General features: G+C 38.6%; 1 protein-coding gene across 2 annotated transcripts in view; it reads right to left on the minus strand.

Annotated features, from left to right (window-relative positions):
- CYTIP (cytohesin 1 interacting protein) overlaps positions 1-22,839 on the minus strand; it is an 88,099-nt gene that overhangs the window by 31,762 nt on the left and 33,498 nt on the right. The window contains exons 1-3 of one of the 2 annotated variants that reach the window (XM_059393997.1): positions 12,209-12,936; positions 4,750-4,799; positions 4,471-4,525 (exon numbers count right to left, since the gene is read on the minus strand). In XM_059393997.1, the coding sequence (XP_059249980.1) occupies positions 4,471-4,525; positions 4,750-4,799; positions 12,209-12,382 (279 nt within the window). In that variant the 5' untranslated portion in view covers positions 12,383-12,936. Of the gene's footprint in view, positions 1-4,470; positions 4,526-4,749; positions 4,800-12,208; positions 12,937-22,839 lie in introns of those variants that run through there. The other variant, XM_059393998.1, reaches the window with a different exon arrangement.

The following is a 22,839-nucleotide window of genomic DNA, read 5'->3' on the forward strand; positions in this document are numbered from 1 at the left end:
AAAAAAAAAAAAAAAAAAAAAAAAAAAAAAAAAAAAAAGAAAAATCAGGTTTTTTATTTCCCAATGGGATAAAACAATAGTAGCCAAAAGCAAAGAGAAAAATCTCTGTGTATTTCTCCCAAGCTAAAGCACTCATTACAGCAGCATATGGAACACTACACATCCAGGAAGGGAGATATGCCAACAATAATTATTTTAAATCAGAGCTCTGCAAATAATGACAATCTGCCCTGCATTTTTTCAAAAGTACTATAATTGACGTGATTACCTTCTTGTCTAAGTGCTTTCTGCTATGCCTACCCTGAATACTCACCCGTTCATTAGCCCCCCAACCAGATTATAAAAACTTATGCTTCATCTCTTGCCTCAGTTTGGCAAAAGCACCTTGTTTTTGTTTTTGTTTTTGTTTTTGTGTCAAAGTGTACCAAGAATACTGCATAAATATTGCTAGACAGAGTGGCCCAATGACCTATAACAAACATATTTGCCTTTTTCACACATTTAAGTTATAAAACCTCGTTCCACTGAGAATCAAAATCAGCACCTGAGTGAAGTAATGTGATTCCTAAAATTAAACCACATTACAGCACCGCTTCCTTGTGGAGAAGTTAATGACTGATGTTCGTTCCTTCTTATTATACATACAGGCTCCAGAACCAGAAGTCAATCATATGCAAGCAACTCCTAGAAACTTGATTTTGTTAACATCGAAAAAATTTCTATTCTCTCTGCAAGGCATGTTGAATCCCCCATATCGTAAAGGTAGACAGAACCTTTTAAAGATCAGTTAATATACTTCCCATCTATAGCAGAGACCTCTTAAACAGCTTTGCTGCCAGGAAGTGTTCTTGCTAGAGCCTGGACACTTCCAGGAATGGAAAGGCAATCCGGTTCATGGGGTACATGGGCCAAAGCTCTAACAGTCACTCCTTTGGGAAACCACTGTTATAGCAAATCTTGTTAGCAGTGAGCATCTACCCTCTAGGTCCAGAGTAGAGGACGGGCAAATGTGTTGATTTACACAGTTGGCTCATATGTTTGCTATAAGGTTTTACAGGTGAGATAAACACGATACCAGGCGAGGTAGGCACAAGGCAAAATTTATTAAAGGTGCCCTCGGTCAAGGTTCCGCCAAAGAGGAGAGTTGGGGAAGTCGCACCGGGTGTCGAGTGGGTCTTTTATCTGGGTTAAGACAGGGAATAGGTTCTCACAGCCATATAAGGTACGGTATTTGGGGATTGGAGGGTTGGGGGAGTCCTGATGTTCCAGTTTCTTGCGTAGGTATCGGGTTGTGGAGACTTGTGGAGTGTAGAGACTCCACACTTGTGGAGACGTGACCTGGGCATACATCCTTATGGCGGGAGAGTCAAGGATTAGGAAAGTGGGGGAGGGGACCTGGAAGATGGCGGCCCTGCAGTCATTTCTATTGTTTCTCCTGCATTCCCGGAGCCACCGACCCAACATTTGCAAGCAGTGTAAAATGTGTGGGTTGGGGATGGAGAAGAAAAGGCAGAGCACCCAATGTTATGGGTAGAAATAATTTCCCTCTCTCTCACCCGGTCTTCTGGGTCCCATTTTTAGAAGCCAGTGACATAACAATCGCCTCTAATTTCTTAGAGGTACAAAAGTCACACTGCACTCCCTCAGGCCCAGTGACCTTCATGCAACGCCTGCCATTGGCTGATCTACTGGTACCGGGCACATTACTCAGTAATTTCTAAGATGTGTTATTTCATTGAAACTCCTAAAAACCCCACAGGGCAGCACTGAGAGAGTATGAACTTGATATGTGGGAATCTGATGTTTGTCTGCTACCATACCATGTGATTCTCATCAGCAGTATAAACCTAGCACCCATGGAAATTCAAAGAGGAGGTGCACTTGTTTCTTTTCCAACATGCCCTTCACTTGGGAGACCAGAACCCAAATACATGTTAACAGTGGGCACTCAATAGGAGTACTTATGGCTCTATCTGGTCTTCCAAAGGTTCCCAGGGCATTTCCCCCACTTGGTGGCAACTGCAAATCTGAGGACTGCTAAAGACTAGATTAGGGGGCAGAGCTGGCAATGGAAAGCACACTCTAAATGGGAATTGGCACAGGAGAGGGTTCCTGCTTCCCTGGCACATGCTGCAATTCTGAAGTGAAATCATCAGCTCAGCGTTGACCTACAAAGGTTCAAGGTGCTGCAGCCTGCTGTCCACTACGGATAGTTGTGACTCTTGCTTCATGTAGAGTCGGCATTTGTGGTTTGGGGGAGAAACACAGGGAAACAGTGACATATATCACAAAAGAATGAGAAAAAAGATCCCCATTTGTCACACTAAGTAGAATACGTGAGTGGTCATTGATCCTGTCTCCAGTAGCAACTGCTACACATCCTGTGGATAATTCTCATTTAAAAAGAAGCAGTCACAAAGAGTGCTACATCTCTCCAATGGAAAAAGAGTGTTCCGTGCAAATGGGGAATAAGTGAGAGTACTATGCTTCTAAACCCTGAGAGAAAAATTACAGATTACACCAAATTTAAAAGTAGAATAGTTCAGAAAATAGAAAGTAGGACGCCTAGGTGGCTCAGTGTCTTAAGCCTCTGCCTTCAGCTCAGGTCCTGGGATCGGGCCCTGCATCGGGCTCTCTGCTCAGCAGGTAGCCTGCTTTCCCCTCTCTCTCTGCCTGCCTCTCTGCCTGCTTGCGATCTCTCTCTGTCTATCAAATAAATAAATAAAATCTTAAAAAAAAAAAAAGAAAAGAAAAGAAAGTAGAAAGTATCTTTCTTCCTCTTGCAGCCTTCTCCCTCCTCATTCTGTTTCTTTATTCAGAACACATATTTTACTTCACTGTTTCCTGTTCCTCATCTTCAAATACACACCGATTTTCCAATTTGGAGGTTGATATTCAGTCACAAAAATTTTCTGAAAGCAGCATCAAAGCTAAGACCTAAAAGCTGATATGCACTGTAAAAGTATGATTATGCAAAATATACCTAAAAGAAATGCAAAAGATAGAAGAAAAAAAATAATAATACTTAAGCTAGTACTGTTGCACTTAATTGTATTAGGCTTCATTTGAACTGATTCACCATCTTTACACATATGGCCATGAAAGAGCAGAGAGCAAATGAGAAAATGGAAATGAAATTCTTAGGCTATTAGAAATAGAAACCTATAAAGACTCTTAGGAACATGCTAGAGCATGAGACAACATGCAAGTAAACCCAACTTTTCTAAATTGTTTCAAATAATAATTGTAAGGTGTTGTCATTAAGAAAAAAACTCCAGGGGCACATGGGTTGCTCAGTCGGTTAAGCCTCTGACTCTTGGTTTCAGCTTGGTCATGATCTCAGGGTTGTGAGACTGAGCCCCACATGGGGCTCCACACTCAGCATGGAGTCTGCTTGGGAGTCACACTCCCTCACCCTCTACCCTTCTTCCTGTTCACGCACACACATACTCTCTTTCTCTTTCTCAAAATAAATAAATCTTTAAAAAAAAAAAAGTCCAAATTTTTTTCTGTATATCTGAGATGAAAGCTTCAGTATTTCAAATGTAACAGGAGATAGATATGAATACATGCAGCCTCATACACACAAATTTACATGCTTTCAAGTATTTCTTGAATACGAAAGTATAGATTTAAAATCTCATATACAGTATAAAAATGATGATGCAAAACATATATGAAATGCAAATATATAAAAATGCACATCCGGGGGCACCTGGGTGGCTCAGTGGGTTAAGCCTCTGCCTTAAGCCTCGGGTCATGATCTCGGGGTACTGGGGTCGAGCACCGTGTTTGGCTCTCTGCTCAACAGGAAGCCTGCTTCCCCCTCTCTTTCTGCCTGCCTCTCTGCCTGCCTGTGGTCTCTCTCTTTCTCTCTTTCTCTCTCTCTGTCAAATAAATAAATAAAATCCTTTTTTTAAAAAATGCACATTTGTAAAGAGTCCTTCACTTTCTCATTTGAGACCTGGTAGATACCAAGCATTTCTGATCGGTAGACTTACAGGAAAACTAAAGCAACTGAGAACAAGAAGGTGAGCATATCTCAGAGGTTTTATTTCAACTGCTTCGAAGTTTTCCTTCCTTGATGATACCTAGCATCCTGAGAAACTACCCCAAACAAACCACAGCACATTGAATAAAAGTCACAGTGTTCATCACTCTCTAATCCTGACTTCACTCTTTCTTTGCTAATATCAAACTATCAGAGCTACTTTCTTCATGAAAAGTCTGGAAAATTGAGTGGTGGCTGGGTGGCTCAGTTATTAAGAATCTGCCTTCAGCTCAGGTCATGATCCCAGGGTCCTGGAATCAAGTCCCACATCCAGCTCCCTGCTCAGCAGGGGGACTGCTTCTCCCTCTCCCACTCTCCCTGCTTGTGTTCCTTCTCTTGTTGTGTCTCTCTCTGTCAAATAAATAAATAAAATCTTAAAAAAAAATAAAATAAAATCTGGAAAATAGAAAACTGCCCACCTGAATTTCAAATCCAAATGTTCCATTATCTTGTTTTTCCACAGTAATGAGCTTTCTGTAATAATAAAGTAGAAATACACATGAAGATCAAAGTTTCACACTTGGCACGTTCTTATCATGAAGTAACTGTCACAGTTACAGATGGCTGACATTCAGGTAAACTGTAGTATTTAAGACTATGTGTGTGTGCATGTGTGTGTGTGTGCGTGTGTGTGTGTGTGTGTGTGTGTGTGTTAGTGCATGCTGGTAAGAGAACAAAAAATATATGAATCTCTTTACCTTTGAGACCAGGAAAAGTCACCTAAAGAACTTGATCTCGTCAAAGCAAGCTGAAAAATATAACAAGCACACCGTTATCAAAAGGTCCTAAGACACATCTATAAAATGTTCGAAATCACAAAGGAATTTGTTCTTTATCACCTTCCTTGGCCCAGATTTGGGAAATGGTTATGTAAGGGTAGTAATTTCCATTCTCTACTGGGAGAAAAGGAGAGCCGAGAAAGGGAACGTTCAAGCATTAAAAGGCTAAAAGAGGCTCAGATAATAATATACCACGGCAAAAGAGTTCATGTAATGTGGCAAAACTCTAAAGCTTCCCAAAAAATGTCATATCTAATCTGTATTTAGAATAGCCCCTGAAAAAATAACCAGTGCATTTTATAATCACACAGAAATCCAAAGAAAACAACACCCATAGAATGGCATATAAAACCCAAATACTTGATACTTTTTTGATACTGATGAAATGACTGTATTTATTGTAAAAATTCAATATGTTCCTGTTTTTAGAAGGCTATAATAATCTGTAAAGAATCAATACATATAAAGAAATACAATTCAGGTGAAAACAGGGACTCAAAATCTCAGTTCTGCTTTATGACTTATTTTTGCAATAGTTTTGGAAAATCAATGAGATTTCCAGCCAAGAAAGGAAGGGAGCCTCAGAATGCTATAAACAGTATGAATACTGGCCCCCTACCCCCAGTGCATGCTATGGAAAAAAATTATATACACATAAACTTCCAGGATATATTCTACCCTTGTAAATAGGAAAAATAAGCAAAAGGAAGCATCTTGTTTCTCAGGTGATTGCTGTGAGTCTGTGTGTGTTTTTATTTTATTCCTTTAGGAATTAACACAAGTTAATTAGCCATTTCTCAAGTCTTGGTCCAGGGGCCCAAAAATGTCGCCTTATGTTACTAGCTAAACCATAGTGTTTCACTGCCACTTGTGATATACTTGTTGTCTATCAGTGAATATATTACAAAATGCCAGAAGAGCAACACATTGTCCAAACAACTACAAATAAGACAAAAAGGAGATGAAAAATCAGGAAAAAAAAACACATAAAAGAAATTAATGCACAAACAAAATCCTTATTAAGGCATTTGTTCGGAGAGAAGCCTCTATCACTGATATGAGTTTGAATTACCTAGTACCAAATGTCAGCATTCTCACAAACTTTCTGAAATGGCTCGGTGTTCAGAATTTGCTTATTGATCAATAAAGCTACTGTAAAGAAGAGCTGATCTTCCCTTGTTGATTCGGTGTAAATTAATTGCATTTTGTAATTCCTTGTCTTTTCAGTTCTAGGCCTCAAACCGTGTATATCATTCTGAAGATGGCACTAGGTTGGCCCAGATCCAAAAAATTTTCTAAATTTGGTAAAAAGTATTTGTTTTCCATTTGTAAGGACTCAGTGTACAAGGCCTCCAACAATGTATATGGTTTATTTCAGCCTGTTTGCCCTACCTAACACACACATGGGCAGGAACCGCTCAGCTATGCAATATGGTGCCTTCTTATGGAGGAGATGAACTTGACATTGGCCAGCATTCTCATCTCTCCCGAATACTGCACTCACATTGTCTTAATCTATTTTCATTATTTCTATCTGCTTGGCTTTTACCCTCATTTCTGATTTTAAGGTACTTAGGTAGGTCATACCTACTTATACTACCTGTTATCATAACTAGGGTTTCTATTCTAAAAATACTACTTTTGCTATCAATAGTCATCATATTATTCAAATATTCGTATATAGAGAGACAAGTATGTGTGTTTATGTAAGGGGTACGCTGGATCAAATACCTCTCTTCTATACATAATTACCGATATCCTTTGGGCCTCTTGGGGAATGTACTTATTTTACTTTCTACCCCAGTGCCTAGAGCAGGGCCTGGAATAGAGTAGAAACTTAAAAATAGCTAAATAGACAAACAGAAGTAAAACTACTAGACACCAATATAAGTAAATAAGTAGTGGTGAAAGATCAAATTCTCAAATTCAGGAGGAATTTTTTTTATTTTTTTTTTATTATTTTTATTTTATTTTACTTTATTTTATTTTTTTTGGTGTGACTGAGAAGCAGAACATTTCATTTTAAGTAGTGCATGGAGCTACACAATCTAGTGCTTTTTTCCTAGGGCGACTGAGAGGGTTTAATGAAACAGTTTTGCAAATGAGAATGAGCCTTTCTCATGTCAGGAGAGTATTGCCATTTGGAAGGAGGAAGGTAGTTCTGGGAGCCCCTATAAAGGGAAATTTTTTTTTAAAGATATCCACTGAGTTAAAATACTTTTCAATTTTGTCCTTCAGAAGATTTTAAATATTCACAAGAAAATCTCAAGGGCAATCATTAAAAATATAAAATTAAATTTAAAAAATCCAAAACACAAGGCAACATTACAAATGAAAATCAAACAAACAAACAAAAGAACAAAAAAAGAAAAATCTCAATCCAAAAACAATAAGAACCATAGAGAAAGAACTAAAAGAAAGCAAAGAAAGATAGCAATGCCTTAATACATAACTGCCAAACAAATAAATGATAGCAAGAATTAATGAGTTATTAAAATTTCCACTCTTTCCTCAGCAATTTTAAATGTCCTTTTGCCAGGCAAATAATCATAGCATTGATGGGAACCTCAAGATTCCATCTGGTCCACCTGCAAACTTGCCTTCTAAATTAAAAAAAACACAACAACAACAACAAAAAACACTCTATTAAAATTCAAATCTAAAGTCTGTAAGTCCAGAAGACAAATCCAAGACCTCCACACAGAAGGAAACTGCCCCACCTTTCTCTTCCTAACCTTTCTATCTAATTGTCTGACTGAAAATATTTGCCTAGCACAATGTGAGATGCATGGCAGAGTCTCAGTTCCTGTGGACTGACTGATTTGGGTTATCAGTGACACACAAAAAAATCAGACTAAGTCGAATTATAAATTAGTTTCTACTCTGGATAAGCGACGAACCTCTTTTAGGCACCTAATATTTAAATAAAAAAGAATTTAAATAAATTAGGAACCATCAAATTCTCTGACACGTGCCTCATCTTGACACAAAGCCTCCTTGTCTTTGATCTGGGCTGTCAGACTCAGGCAATGTGGAAAGGAATGTTCTCAGGGTTCAACCTTGTTCACACACCAGACTACCTGCTAAAGTGGGAAGAAGTGTGCCTGCGGCCTTATGGAAGGTCTCAGCTTTGGAAGATGTTTTCCTGCAGCCTTTCTCCTAGAGTGCGCGGTCCGGCTCTGGGATCTAACCAGTGGAGGCGGTGCTCCCGAATGCCCTCAAAGCCAGAGTCTTTTCTCAGGGTTGCTGTGATGACACCGAGTCACACGAATGAGGAACCAGTGTGTGATGAACAGCATATGCTGGCAACAGCTGTCTTTTATTACACATTATCTAATATGAGAAATCTAGGTTGGGCAATCTGGCAGGCCTGCAAATTACACATTCAATTACCGCCTTTGATTAGACAAAGCTCCTTAACCCCTCACTGCCACTGATAGAAAGATGCCTGGGGGTGAGCTTATGATTCCTCTTCTTTTGTTTTTAGTGAGATGACTTAAAAGTTCAGGCATTGATATTCAAAATGTAATTTTTGCTGCTGTGCAGTGATTCACAGTGCTCCTCTTCAGTAGGATGCCAAGACCAGATATTTCTGCTGTCAGTTTGCAAAAGATAGGGGTTAGGGCTAGCCAAAGAGCCGCAAGCGGGGAGGAGCTCCAAGTTCAATCCTGTAGCCACTTCTGCTGCTAAGTAACAGATTGTTACTTCCTGGTCCCCACTCAGTGTGCTCATTTCCTGAAAGTCCTGGGGTGGGGAGAGGTTCCTTATCAACAGAGACCGTGTTTCTTTTGTTTCCACTGTTTCAAAAACCTACAAGTTAGATGCCCTGCCTCCTTCTCACTGATGTCTTCCATGAATATAGCTTTTTTCCCTGTTCCCCTTTTAAGCCAGGAGCCTTGAGAGAGCAGGGTGCTGCAGACTATGCTAAGATACTTGCTTAATGGAGTGGACTTCAGTTTCCTAACTCATAAGTGCCCTTAAGGAACTCAAAGATATGTCGCGGCTTCCCGCAGAAGTCTCATTGTGGACTCATGAGCGTCTTTTCTAAGAAAAACTGCGGGCTCTTGATTCCAGGTGTGTCACAATATTAGATTAGAGGACACTTTTCAAATTCTATTGGAGTGAAATTCCTACAGTTTTCTACCTGAAGTATTCATTGGATGCTTAAAATACTTTGCTGCAGTTAGGAACACTTGGGAGTTTTGGCTCCAGATGGGGCTGGAGCCAGAAATTAGGAGAAAGCTCCTGGAGGGCGGAGTCCACCCCAGAAATACACACTTAACAAAATTCTGTATCTGAGCTTTTACGTGAAATCACCCTTCAGAAGCTGCGTTGGAGCAATAATTAGATAACCCCAAGACTGGCAGGCAAAGGCAGCCTGTGGTACTACTGAGGCACATTCTAGCTTCTGGCCTGGTCCTCAGGCCCCTGGCTCTTGTGACAGCCTTTGGTGAACACTGGCTTCCTGATGCAACCTACTATCCTCAGACGAGTGTCCCATCAGGCACAATCACTACGCCTTTGGCATCACCACATTTACAAAGCCTTTCCTCATTTCCTCTGGTCTCCTTCCCACTGTGTCTTCCATTGCACGGATTTCCCCCCCCCCCCTGAAATCATGTTCAGAAGTAGAAGCTGCACTGCGATGTCTATCACCTCCTACAAATACAGGTATGGAGATAATATGCACACACAGAAGTCTATTTTTAAGCAATTCTGAGTGTAAACACCCAAATGCTTCTGAAGATTCATCTGAAACCAGAGGCTCCCCAGATAAAGCTTTGCAGAAACCAAAGCCAACAATAACGAGAAGTATGAATTGTTGACGTCAGCCTGAAAGTGTCGAAAATAACAGTGGGCAGAGAAACACCTGCTCCTGGGATTGCCTCACAGGGATCTTGTTGCCTGCAATTCAATCGGTGCCAAATGGGTGATTATTGTCTCAAAACCACTTAAAAGAAATGAACATCCATTTGGAAAGTTCTGAAATGTTGGGATAAATTTGCATCGAGTCTCATTGATGATAATTGGACAGAATCAGAAGTATCATGTAGAAGAGGCTTGTTTTGCTTTCTTTTTTTCTTACAGTAATTCTCACAACAGGATGAAAAACCTGTTTGAGTAGGGTTTACTATGGGAAAGAATACAAGAAAAGGGAGAAGAAAAAACCTAAAAAGAGGAGAACATCAGATAAATTCATCGGCGTGGGAATGTGTGCATGTATATGTTCACTTGTATGTGTTATATACGTATGCACAGTAAGTGTGTTTCATCTGTCTCAATCCCCCTCATTATCTCCTTCGATAACCTCCTCCTGCTTGCCCTCTCTTAGTCCGCGCGTCTTCACCCATGCTTAAAACCAGATGTGACTCCTCCAACTTCACTGCCTTTCACACCCAAGTTTCTGGGTCTCCTCTCCATTTCATCCACTTCTTCTTTCACCAGTTACTGCAAAAGTTGCGCCCTCGCCACTCACCCCTACCCACTTACCGACACACCATGTTTCTCAAGTGAGGTTCCTAAAACCCTCTTCTGCTCAAACACACCCAGTGGCTCCCTGTGCTGGTCAAATGACGACTTCATCAGGGTAAGTGTTCAAATGTTTCGTAAAGCAGCCCAGCTCTGAGGTCTCCCCTCCCCTCCCACAGACACTTACTGGGTCCTCTGGACACGGTAATGTGCTGTTACCTCAAGGTGCCCTGAAGGCCCCCAGATCTGTGCCTAGGCATTAATTATTGCCTTGTTCTGGAATACCTTGCAATCACTGGAATATGTATCCTTCAAGGTTATCTTAAAAGGCATGTCCTTGGCTTTGAGCATTTATGTTGTATAATGCCTATTGGTTCTGCCTACTGAATTTTTAACCCTACAAGACCAGGAAACGTGTTCTTCTCATCTCTGTACCTCCTACACTGCTCTATATCTGAAACCTGAATAAAGATCCTGGTACTTCCCACAGCTGCTTTATTTTCAGGCAAGTAGTAAATTGATAGAAATGCTCATCATTTGATTAGGCTTAATGTCATAAAAGCATTTGGGATTTAAAAAGATCAAAAATCCATGCCATGGCAAATTATGCCTTTATCTTCATTGTGAAAAATAATGAGGAATCAGCTATATACATCACTGAGAAAAGATCATGACTCTCCCTCTATGCCCTAACTCTCTAATCCTGAAATTAGGAGGCTTATGAGGAGCCCGTGATGCACAGTAGGATTTGAGGACAAAACTGCATGCTTTAAAGTAATTCTAATTCTAAAATCAGATATGTCCTTGCAGCATGATAACAAGTTACATAACCAAAAACTGGAGAGGTTAAAATATTGTTTGAAAAATTGGAAATTATAGAATGAAAGAAACAAACTCAACTGGACATGGTTTTTTCTAAATAAGTTTTCATCTCTAGGGAAATACCTTGCAATAAAAATGAAAAACAATAGCATAATTACTGAGCACATACCACACATCAGTCATGTGTTAAGCACTGCACACTTCCTCACTTAAGCCACAGAAGAACTTCTTGGGGTGGTTCTATTGTTATCAGCATTATAGAAAAAAGAAGACTAGGGACGCCTGGGTGGCTCAGTTGGTTGGACGACTGCCTTCGGCTCAGGTCATGATCCTGGAGTCCTGGGATCGAGTCCCACATCAGGCTCCCAGCTTCATGGGGAGTCTGCTTCGCTCTCTGACCTTCTCCTCAGTCATGCTCTCTCTCACTGTCTCTCTCTCAAATAAATAAATAAAATCTTAAAAAAAAAAAAAGAAAAAAAAAAAAAAAGAAAAAAGAAGACTAAATCTTAGAGGGGCAAATGACTTGCCCAAGGTCCCGCATCTAGAAAGTGACTGAGCTGGTATTCAATCAGCCATTCACACATCCAATAAAAGCCTTAATTCCCAATAACATTAGGAAAGTGTCTGTGCCCCAGCACTGAAAATAATGTAGTCAACAAAATTTGTCCTGAAGAAAAAGTACTCTCCTTGGATTGGAAATAACTATCAAGGAGTGCACCTGGGAGGGAAGGAATCAATGAGACACATCCAGGGGGAAAAGATCAATAATTCTCAAATTGGCCATGTCTAAATGCACTAAGTAAGTTCGATGTACTTAACGATTTTCATTTTACCTCGATACCTCTTCACACGAGAAAAACAATCTCCTTTCAAATTTTTGCCTGGAAAAAATTTTTTTTATTATGGTCTTAAATCTTTTGGACTAGTCCACGAGCTCTGGGGGCTCCCTGTCTCCTTCCTCACCCATACTCTTAGTGACTAATTCCAAAGCCTCTAAAATACAATTTCGGTGTGAAGCCAGACAAATATATCAACTCTGAGCTCAAGAGAACGTGAACACTTAGAAAATACAAAACAGTAATCATACCTGCTTTCTTCCCCGAGGCAAAGTAGCCACAGTGTCAGCCAGCATTTGAATCCGTCTATTATCATCCATTTGCAAGCTGCCCTTGAGCTGGGGGTAAGAACTAAACACTGGACCAGCACAGTAGTCCGCCAAATTGCCATTGCTACCCTGTTGTGTGAGCCTTTGTAAAGACATTGTGAATAAAGATTACTCCAGCTCGCACATGGTTGAGTGGCCTTGCGGGACAGGGGAAGCTAAAAGTCTAATTCTCTGACAAGCAGTCAAAAGTAGCAAAGCAGAAAGAGCCCATGTGACTTCTGTGGTTTTAGGTACTTGTTACACAAACCCTATCTTGCAGTTCACTCCCATTTCTCAAAGTTTTTTTTTTTTTTTTTTCTTTAAGCTCCTGGAAGAAACTAGTTTTACCATTAAAAAACAGCAACTTATTTTTTTTCTCTTTCAAACAGCCAGAGCTCTCATGCTTTTATGTTCTACGGCAAGTTGTGTTCAAAACACCATCTGCCTTTTTTTTTTAAAGGAAGAAAGAAAAATTTCCCCAAGTTCTGCCATGTGTTACCCACACTTTCTCCTACTCACTGTGGCAGTGCAGTGTCAAAGTCAGGGTATGCAGACACTGAGTTTTGTGGATAGAAGCAAGAAGCACAGGGTCCAGTCATAATGTCTCTCATGGAGTCCTTATTATATACTGTCCCTGAGGTACACCCTAGCTCATTAATGTTCATCAAAAACACATTATGTCTGCCACTTGGGCTGTAACCATTCAGAATTCTTCTGGTTGCCCTTCTACTACTTCGTCCTAACTAAAATGATCCATCATCTTTATAAGAAACAATGAGGGGGAAGACCAGCACACTCAGAGCTCAAATTTGGCCCTATCTTAGACAGCACTTTAATGCAGCATCAGCATGTGGTCCTGGGGGAAGAATGGAAAGGACAGGAAGATATCAGGCAAACCATGATGGCACAAGAATGTTGCCTCTTGGTCCCTGAAGGCTCAGATGGGCCAAGGGCACCATCATGAAGTACAGAAGATCACAGATACTTTTTCCAGTGGGGGATTGGAACACATAGTTTCAAGAGGACTGGTTTCAGAGGAAGAGCAAGGGATGTAAGTAGAGGAAAGAATCAAAACAAAAATCAAAAAGAGAAGTTTTACATACGACAAAAAGTCAACTGCGGTTGTCAAAATAATTTTGAAGGTCAAAAGTAGAATGTAAAAGAGTAGAAAGTTGTGAACTAAAATGGAAGTCAGGGTGAATTCAGCTCAAGCAGAATCTGCCAACTATAAATGGTAAAGTCTTCTCAGTTAACAGTGCTTCAAGAGATAGAGCTACTTCAGGAATTTTTAAAACCTGATCACAGCATAATTCACTATAATTGGAATTGGATTATGACATGAACAAAATGATGTCTCTGAAAACACAAAAATATCTAAATCAAGGATTATAAATGTGTGTGCCTTCAGGGACAAGGTGAGTAAAATATTATAACATAAATGTATAAAACAAAAGAGAGTGATAGATACTTTGGCAACTAAATAATATGTCAATTATGAAAATATTTAGTGTGTGTGTGTATGAGAGAGAGATTTTCAAACATCTCTAGGCTCTGAGGTACAGGACTTAAATCAACACTGTTAATTGAGGACAGCAGTCCACCTGTCCCCTAGGGATTTATGAAGTTAGGTAAATATTTTAGCATTTCAAAATGTCAAATGGAGATTAAACATTTGCCTGATATAAGACCATATAGACCAACTGACAACCAAGTGTCATACATTAATGCTAAAATTGTATCAATTTAGTATGTTATAATGATCTTAAGCTAATATAAATTACAGAAGTATATTATTAAATTAAGAAATTGGAAAATGAATTTTTTTTACTTAATTTATGAAATGTGGTTTGTTTGTTTTTTAAAGATTTTTTATTTATTTATTTGACAGACAGAGAGATCACAAGTAGGCAGAGAGGCAGGCAGAGAGCAAGGTCCCTGCTGAGCAGAGAGCCTGATGTGGGGCTCAATCCCAGGACGCTGAGATCATGACCTGAGCCAAAGGCAGAGGCTTAACCCACTGAGCTACTGACATGCCCCTGAAATGTGTTTAAGGAGTAAAATTTTTCAAATCATGAGATCCATGTTATACAACCAGAGACAAAAGTAGATCTGACATTCAACCAGCACATACCAGTATGGTCACATTTGTTAATTATAAATTTAGACTGAATCTATTTTGATTGGCCGGTTCCCTGTTCTGATTGTTAAAGTCCTGTGTCATACCAATTACTAAATATTTTGAACAACATCCCATATAGTTTATGATAAAATGTGGGGAAACACTAAACTTTTTATACAAATATGACTTCAAGCCTCAAACACTAGACTCACAAATGTGTTCTACTATTTACAACTACTTTTTTCTATAGAATTTACCTCAGGACAATTACAGTGTTCTGAGCTCTCTTCCTCTTTATACTCCCCTTTATATTATAAAGGTGATTCTAAAAGTGATTCAGATAAAGCCATCTACCTACTCAAAAGATTTCAGAAATGCCTCAGTGTTCATAAAATAAGATAAAACTTTTGAAAATTGCAGTTCTATCTAAATTCATTCTCTGAAATGTCATATTACTTTTTCTTAGATCTTTCTCTGAGACTTAGCATGTTATACTTAAATTATACTTTGAAAGCAAGGGCCATTTTGTATCTTTAAATTTATATTCATGTCCTATGTATAGAAAGTGTTCAAGAAATGTTTGGGGTTTTGGTTGTTGTTGTTGTTTTTAAAGATTTTATTTATTTATTTGAGAGAGAAAATGAGAGAGAGAGAGAGCAAGCCTGTGAATGGGGGCAGAGGAAGAAGGAGAAGCAGACTCCCCTGCTGAGCAAGGTGCCTGATCTAGGTGCTAGAAATATTTGTTACTAAAAAGAAAAGGACAGGGAAGTAGATATTTAACAGAATGAATTAAATAATATTCTTCTAAGGCAACAAAGAAGAAAAACTAAACTAGCTGAAAATGTTTGTATTACACACTCATATTCCAAAGTGCCACAATCTTCTGTAAGGAGTAATCTGAGAGATTTGAAAAGAATCTCTTCTAAAATGTGTTTCTCATCTATTCAGAAAGCTAACATCCCATTATTGGCAGGACGGGTATTCTTATTTGAGGCATTTTGTTCATAAATATGCAAATACTCTTAGAATGAATCAATCTTTAGTACAAATTAGATGAATCCTGAGGAGCTGGAACATGGAGATGTTGTACTAGAGCAGGTGAGAAGGGTATGACAAAAGTACAGAACACAGAAAGGCAGAGTTCTAGAAGACAAACTTGGCCAACTCTGTAACCTCTATGAGACTCACAGACAGTTATAGGAAGGTTGACAACAGGGGTTTCAGTGCCTAACTGCTCAAATCCAGGCTCTACAATTCAACAGTACTGTGACCTTGTGAAAGTCACTTAATCTTTCTGCTTTGGCCTGAATTGTGTCCCTCTACAGTCATGTATGGAAGCTCCAAACCCCAAGATGACTGTATTTGGAGATAGGCCCTATAATTAAGGAAGTAATTAAAATTAAATAAAATCATAGCATGGAGTCATGAACCCATAGGATTAATGTCTTTCTAAGAAGAGACATCAGAGAGCTAGTGCTTGCTAGCTTGCTCTCTGTCTCTTTGCCATGTGAGGAATAGAGAGGGGGTAGTTTTCTGCAAGCCAGAAAGAGGGCTCTCACAAGGAACTCAGATACTTTGACTTCCCAGCTATAATAAACCATAGTAACTCTAATAAAATTTAGTTGTTTAAGCTGCCTAGTCTGTGGTATTGGTCCAAGCTGACTAATATGCTCTCTAAACCTCAGTTTTTACATATCTAAAATAAAAATATGTAGGGAGAAACAGATCAAATAGTCCAAGCAATAGCACTTGATACAAAGTAAAGTATTACTACTGAGTTTTAAGTAATAAGAATTCAAAGGAACAATTTCAGAGGAAATTGCTTGAATTCTCTACATAATTATCTACTACCAAATGCTCCTATATGCAGCAAGAATGCCCTCATCTATCTGAGAGCAGTCTAGAGGCTAGAATATATGTGAAAATCCTTACTGTCATATACCAGGCAGATTATGCTTGCAAAGCATTGCAGAGCCAATGTCTGAAATTTCTAGATTACCTTTAGCCCAATTCACCTCTTCATTAGTGTAGATATGGGAGAGAAGTAAGTTGTTCAAAAAATAAGAATTTCTTTGTGTCCTTCAGATTTAAGATAGTTGTTGAGTTTGGGCTTTTTTTTGGCCCTTTGCCTTTATTTGCATAGAAGGCCTTTATTGGGTTCCTGGAATACCATAGGGTTTTGTTTCGGTTAGGTTTTTCATTTTGCTTATTTTTTTTATTTATAATTTTGTCTTTCTTTGTACAGGAAGCCCATATTTGGTTACATGGACTGACAAAAGAGACAGGATAAAGTCCTCCAGACAATATTTGATTCTTTTATATTTGAATTTGCGTAAAGTAGATTTAGTTTGGTAAGGTTACTCTCCTATCTGAGAGCCAACCACCAGTGACCACTGTTTTGTCCTATTTCTCACCTTATTTGAATTACCGAACTGGGTAGATGGGGCTCTCTATCTTCCCCAAACACTCAGGGTGGGTCACTGGGATTCTGAGAGCATTCCTGAAAGAGGAGGAGAGCCTTTTTCAGAAAAGGGTAAATTACAATCTGGCCTAGTTCTGAAAAATAGCAAACTCAGGAAAGGGAAATAACAGAAAAAGAGGTCATGAAGTCCCTGTATGGGAAATCTTAATGTGGGTACAAACCAAATATTAGCTTAGAGTTGTGACATAAAACCACACATACATATGCATACAACTTTAAATCTAATATAAATAATAGCTAACACTAGATCATATCCATAATGGCTTTTTAAAAGATTTTATTTATTTATTTGACAGAGATCACAAGTGGGCAGAAAGGCAGGCAGAGACAGAGAAGCAGGTTCCCTGCTGAGCAGAGAGCCTGATTCGGGTCTTGATCACAGGACTTTGGGATCATGACCTCAGCTGAAGGCAGAGGCTTTAAGCTACTGAGCTATCCAGGTGCCCCATATCTATTATGTTTTACTACAAGTGCAAGGAAACAATTTTCTGATCTTTTAAAGCTTAATCTAATCAAATCATGAAGCTATGGGTAGATTATAGTATCAGCCAAGAGATTTAGCTACTGAATCTGGGGCCTTAAACAGATTATCTAGATCAGTGTTTCATGAATCCACTCAGTAGGATAATTTTAAGCCTTCTTTTAAGTGTAAAAGTACATGATCTTGATACATTCATTTTGTGTATTTATCACATAGAAAAATCATTAACTGCATCTTTAATTTCTCTTTTAATTGTATTTATTTATTTATTTATTTGTTTGTTTGTTTGTTTATTTTGCCTTAACCTCTTCAGGTTTAGGGCGAGTCATCTGAGTGTAGTGAAACATGCCAAACAAAGATCGATCTCTGGGAGGTTCCATGTTAAAGCTATAAAGTTATACGTGGGCCACTTGGAGATAATAGGTATGTGTATAGGGTTTTTATGGCATCTTTGCAGATGTGTCAATGTTATCTATACAAAATGCTCTGTAGGTAAAGAAGACAAGTCTTTAGGAGACAGTCTCTATCATAATTTTACGAGTGTACTCCTCCAAATATAAGCAGATCCTTTTTGTAACCTGGAGAAAAGAAGAAAGTAGACGTGACAGCTTCTGCGATTTCCAGCCCTGATCTTAACCACAGTAGTTCTGCATTTATTTGCTTTAGACTGTGCTCCTGCTTGTACCACATGGTTTTCTTGGGTTAAAAGATTAAAATTGAATAAAAACAACAGGCTTAGAGAAGAGAGAAAATAATCAACTCATACTGTGTGAACATCAGTAGCCTTTGAAGTCACTTTATAAGAATGTCTCAGTCCACAAATGAGTTTCCCAAAATCCAAACATGTCTCCCTTTTAGAGGGAAAAGCCCTAATGGTGAGACAGGGTCCATGGGAATGAGCCCCAAATGAAAAACATTGGGAACCTAGGTACTTTCTGTCTACCGCTGTTGTTAAACTGCTTCTGCTACAGAGCAGAACCAGGATGTGGCGGGGACACAGCCTCATATACAAGCCAGACTCAAAAACAGAGGACCCCGGCTCCAAAAAGCACCAATGAGCTTCCTGAGTTTCCTGCCAATATTGACCAATCGGGACAAGGTTCTTCCAACCAATCAGGAAGAGGCCCTTACAACCAATCAGGACAAGGCTCTTCTAACTGGTTAGTAAGAAGGCACTTTATCCACATAAGCCGGTCCTGCCTTGGGTTTGGGGATTTCTGCTTAGCTACTGCCTGTAGGTGCTCTTACTACTATAACAATAGTAAAAAAAAAACAAACAAACAAACAAAAAAACTCTTTAAGCATAAATGCAAAGTAACCAGCATTATCGGTAGTTAAAAGATTCCTAATTCAGGATTTGTTGAAAACAGTTTTTAAACAATCCTTTCTTCGTGAATTTATTAAGACAGAGGTAGAGAAGGTTTAACCAAATTGAGGTACATTTGCATCCCAAAAATGTCATCCTATGAAATGAAGATGCCTTTCTGAGAAGTATTAAATCTCTAAGAGAAATAGAGTGGCCACCTATTATGAGTACTTTCCTTGCTTGAGAGGTATTATCTTACCCACAACAACATACATATATATGTATATCTCTCTATATAGATATTATTGCTCTAATAACCATGAAATAAGTGGATAATATCAGCTAAACCTAATAAAAAATGGGTGGTTTCCATTTGTATATAGGAGTAATTCATTGAAATGAGTTTATTCAAATCCATTTCAAAGAGTAGGACCTTAAACATTTGGGCAAGAAGATAAAATATTTATAAATAGATTATATATACATATGTGTGTATCCATATATATGCATGTGTGTGTGTGTGTGTGTGTGTGTGTGTGAGTGAGAAGGAGAGGGAGAGAGAGAGATGAGATAGAAATCATAAATAGACCAAAGATCATAGAAGAAATTGAGAAAGTAGCCAGAGGTCTAACCTTTAAAAAATATTGAGGTCCAGGGGCACCTGGGTGGCTCAACGAGTTAAGCCTCTGCCTTTGACTCAGGTCATGATCTCAGGGTCCTGGGATCCAGCCCTGCTTTGGGCTCTCTGCTCAGCTGGGAGCCTGCTTCCCCCTCGTCCTCTGCCTGCCTCTCTGCCTACTTGTGATCTCTCTCTCTGTCAAATAAATAAAATCTTTAAAAAAAAATATCGAGGTCCAGGTGATTGTCAGTGCTATGCCAGTTTTTCAAGATAGGGATAGTTTTATATTAATTGTCACAGAGCATAAAACAAGATGCATTCTATAAAGCTAACTAATCTGATCTTAAACTAGATACAGAGGGAGAAAAGGAAGGAAGGATGGAAGGAGGAAAGGACAGACAGGAGGGAGAAAGGAGAGGGAAGGGGGAAAAAACAGAAGGGGAGAAAGAGAAGGAGAAAATTTAGTCAATCTCACTTATTAATTCTGACACAAATATCCTAATTAAAATATCTAATTATGGGGAGCCTGATTGGCTCAGTGGGTTAAAGCCTCTGCCTTCGGCTCAAGTCATGATCTCAGGATCCTGGGATCGAGCCCCGCATCAGGCTCTCTGCTCAACAGGGAGCCTGCTTCCTCCTCTCTCTCTCTGCCTGCCTCTCTGCCTACTTGTGATCTCTGTCTGTCAAGTAAATAAATAAAATTGAAAAAAAAAAATCAAATTGAGTCCACTAGTGAATTAAAAATAATGCCTCTCAACTAAGTAGGAAGTATTCCAGGAAAACAAGGATTGTTCAACATTAGGACATAAAATATTAACAGAAATCACTAAGTTGCTGGATGATAGAAGGTTTCAATGCAATAGATGGTAAATCTATCAAGATTCATCTTTGCTTTGGAAAATCCCAAGTAGGGATTTGAAAACTCCAAGTAGGAATAGGGGAGGAAAACTTTTTTAACATAATGAAGAGTATCTGCCAGAAACACCCACCAAATATCACCCTCAGTGTTGACATGTGTTTCCACTGGAGTGAGAAAGAAGACGGTGATGACAATAGCCTTCGTGCCTGTCACTGTCGTACCTTGCTTCACAGATAGGAGGTAGAAAATGTGTAAAAAGACAAAACTGTAAGCTTTAGTGATGATATGGTTGCATAACTAGAATATTTAAGACAAACCACAATCCCCCGAAGAATAGACTTCGATGATTTTAAGTGTAGGATTCAAAGAACTACATATAAAAAGAAATGAATTTATCATACTGCAGCAATGGATGAAAAGAACTGTATTAATGGGGGGAAAGAAATATAATCAAAATAGCCAAAAGCTATAAAATAGAAATGAACCTTGGGTGTTTAAGATTTGATGAAGTTTATAAAGTCTAACCTAAGAAAAAGGAATACCATGTTCTTATATGAGAAGAGTCCTTCTTATAAAGCTATTATCCCCGCTTCCTAAGGTAGCCAATGTACTGCAAATCAAACTCCCCACAGGTTTGGCTGGTTTCTTTTTCACATTTGACATACATTCATAGCCTCATCTGAACAAGAAAGTGCACAAGACTAGCCAGGAAGAATTTGAAAATAATAGTGGTGGGTGAGAATGGGCATTGAGAAAACTGCCTTACTTGTATCAAAAGATATTATAAGAGTTAAAACTGTCACGTAGAATTTTCTAAGCTCAATAAAAAGAATGTTAACAAATATAACATTGGCAAATGAATAGAGATTCCCAAAACATATCCATGTATATTCAGAAATGTATCATATCCTCAAGGTAATTTATTTCATTAGGAGAAGAGTAGACCTTTCAATAAATGGAGTTGGTACCCACCTGGAAAAAATTAAGTCATAGTCTTTTATTACAATACAATAATAAATTCAAGATGGCTTCAACAGTTAAATATAAAATTAATTTTACATAGGTGAAATAATAACAGAAAATACAGAATATTTTAATAACGTTAGGTTGGGAATGGTTTTTCTAACAGTACAAAAGTCCAGAGAGTGTTAGCAACATAAAGATTAAAAATCTGTGTTTACTAAAAGCTATAATTTACATAAGTTAAAGAGGGGAAGATAACAAGAAATTTTTTGTGATATACCATTAGATTAATGCCATAATTTATAAAGAGTGCTTAAAGTTACACTTTACAAAAAAGTACTTGAATGAGCAAAAGCTGTGAACAGATAATCTGCAAGAGAAATACAAAGCATCGGCACATTTATTAAAGGATATTCAAACATGTTAGCAATGAGGAAACTAAACTTGAAATAATAGATGCAAATTTTTGCTCACCAGATGAACAATAAATAAAAATGGGTCATGTCTAGTATTGGTAAAGTTACAATTAAGTGGGCTTTTCACACTTTGTAGGAATGTAAATCAATAAAGCTTTATTAGTAATGTGACAGTTTTGAAATTAAAGCATGCATACCAGGAATCCTACTTCTAAGAATTTACCCCACAGAAGTACTCTTACACATGCAGAAAACAGTGCAAAAAGGTTTCTTGTGGCATTGCTTGTAATTTTGAAAAATTGGAGTTTTAAATGTATATCAACTGAGAAGTGTCTAAATAAGTAATGGTAATTCCATGTAATATTCTACACCCATTAGAAAATATAAAAGAGTCATCCTTATGCATAAATAGCGTTAAGGCAAATAAAGCAAGAGAAAAGAACAATGTAATAGAATCCCATGCTTTTTCCTTAAAGAAAGATCACATACAAATGTGTACTCTAACATATATAAACCTAAAAAAAAATAAAACACCTCTGCACAGATACGTGCCAACCTGTGAGTAGTGGTTCCCTCTGGAGAAGGGGACTGGGGGCAGGGAGGGAACAGTGTGAAGCAAGACTGACAAAATTTATTCTACGTATGGTTTGAACCTTTTATAGTAAGTATGTGTTCATATATTAGTTGGTCAGGTTTAAAAATACCAATAATTCAGGGCTGCCTGGGTGGCTCAGTGGGGTAAGCCTCTGCCTTCAGCTCAGGTCATGATCTCAGGGTCCTGGGATTGAGTCCCCCATCAGGCTCTCTGCTAGGCAGGGAGCCTGCTTTCTCCTCTCTCTCTCTACTTGTGATCTCTCTCTGTCAAATAAATAAAATCTTTTTAAAAAAAAATACCAATAATTAGGGACGCCTGGGTGGCTCAGTTGGTTAAGCGGCTGCCTTCGGCTCAGGTCATGATCCCAGCATCCTGGGATCGATCGAGTCGCATATCAGGCTCCTTGCTCGGCAGGGAGCCTGCTTCTCCCTCTGCTTCTAGCCTGCCACTCTGTCTGCCTGTGCTTGTGCTCCGTCTCTCTCTCTCTCTCTAACAAATAAAATAAAATCTTAAAAAAAAAAAATACCAATAATTCACAGAGAATTTTTAAAAGTCAATCATATTTTGTTGATAATAATATCTTTGCATTTTCTGGGTCCTCGCAGTTGTTTGTCGATGAGAATTATTGGATGTTTGCTGTTTGTTGATGAGCTAACATTTTCGTTTGCTTAATGGGATTTTTTTCACCCATTTAGGAAATTCTTTCATATTTCCTTATCATTTTCTTTCCACCA

The sequence above is a fragment of the Mustela nigripes genome, chromosome 3 (genome assembly GCF_022355385.1).
Source record: "Mustela nigripes isolate SB6536 chromosome 3, MUSNIG.SB6536, whole genome shotgun sequence".
Classification (NCBI taxonomy): domain Eukaryota; kingdom Metazoa; phylum Chordata; class Mammalia; order Carnivora; family Mustelidae; genus Mustela; species Mustela nigripes.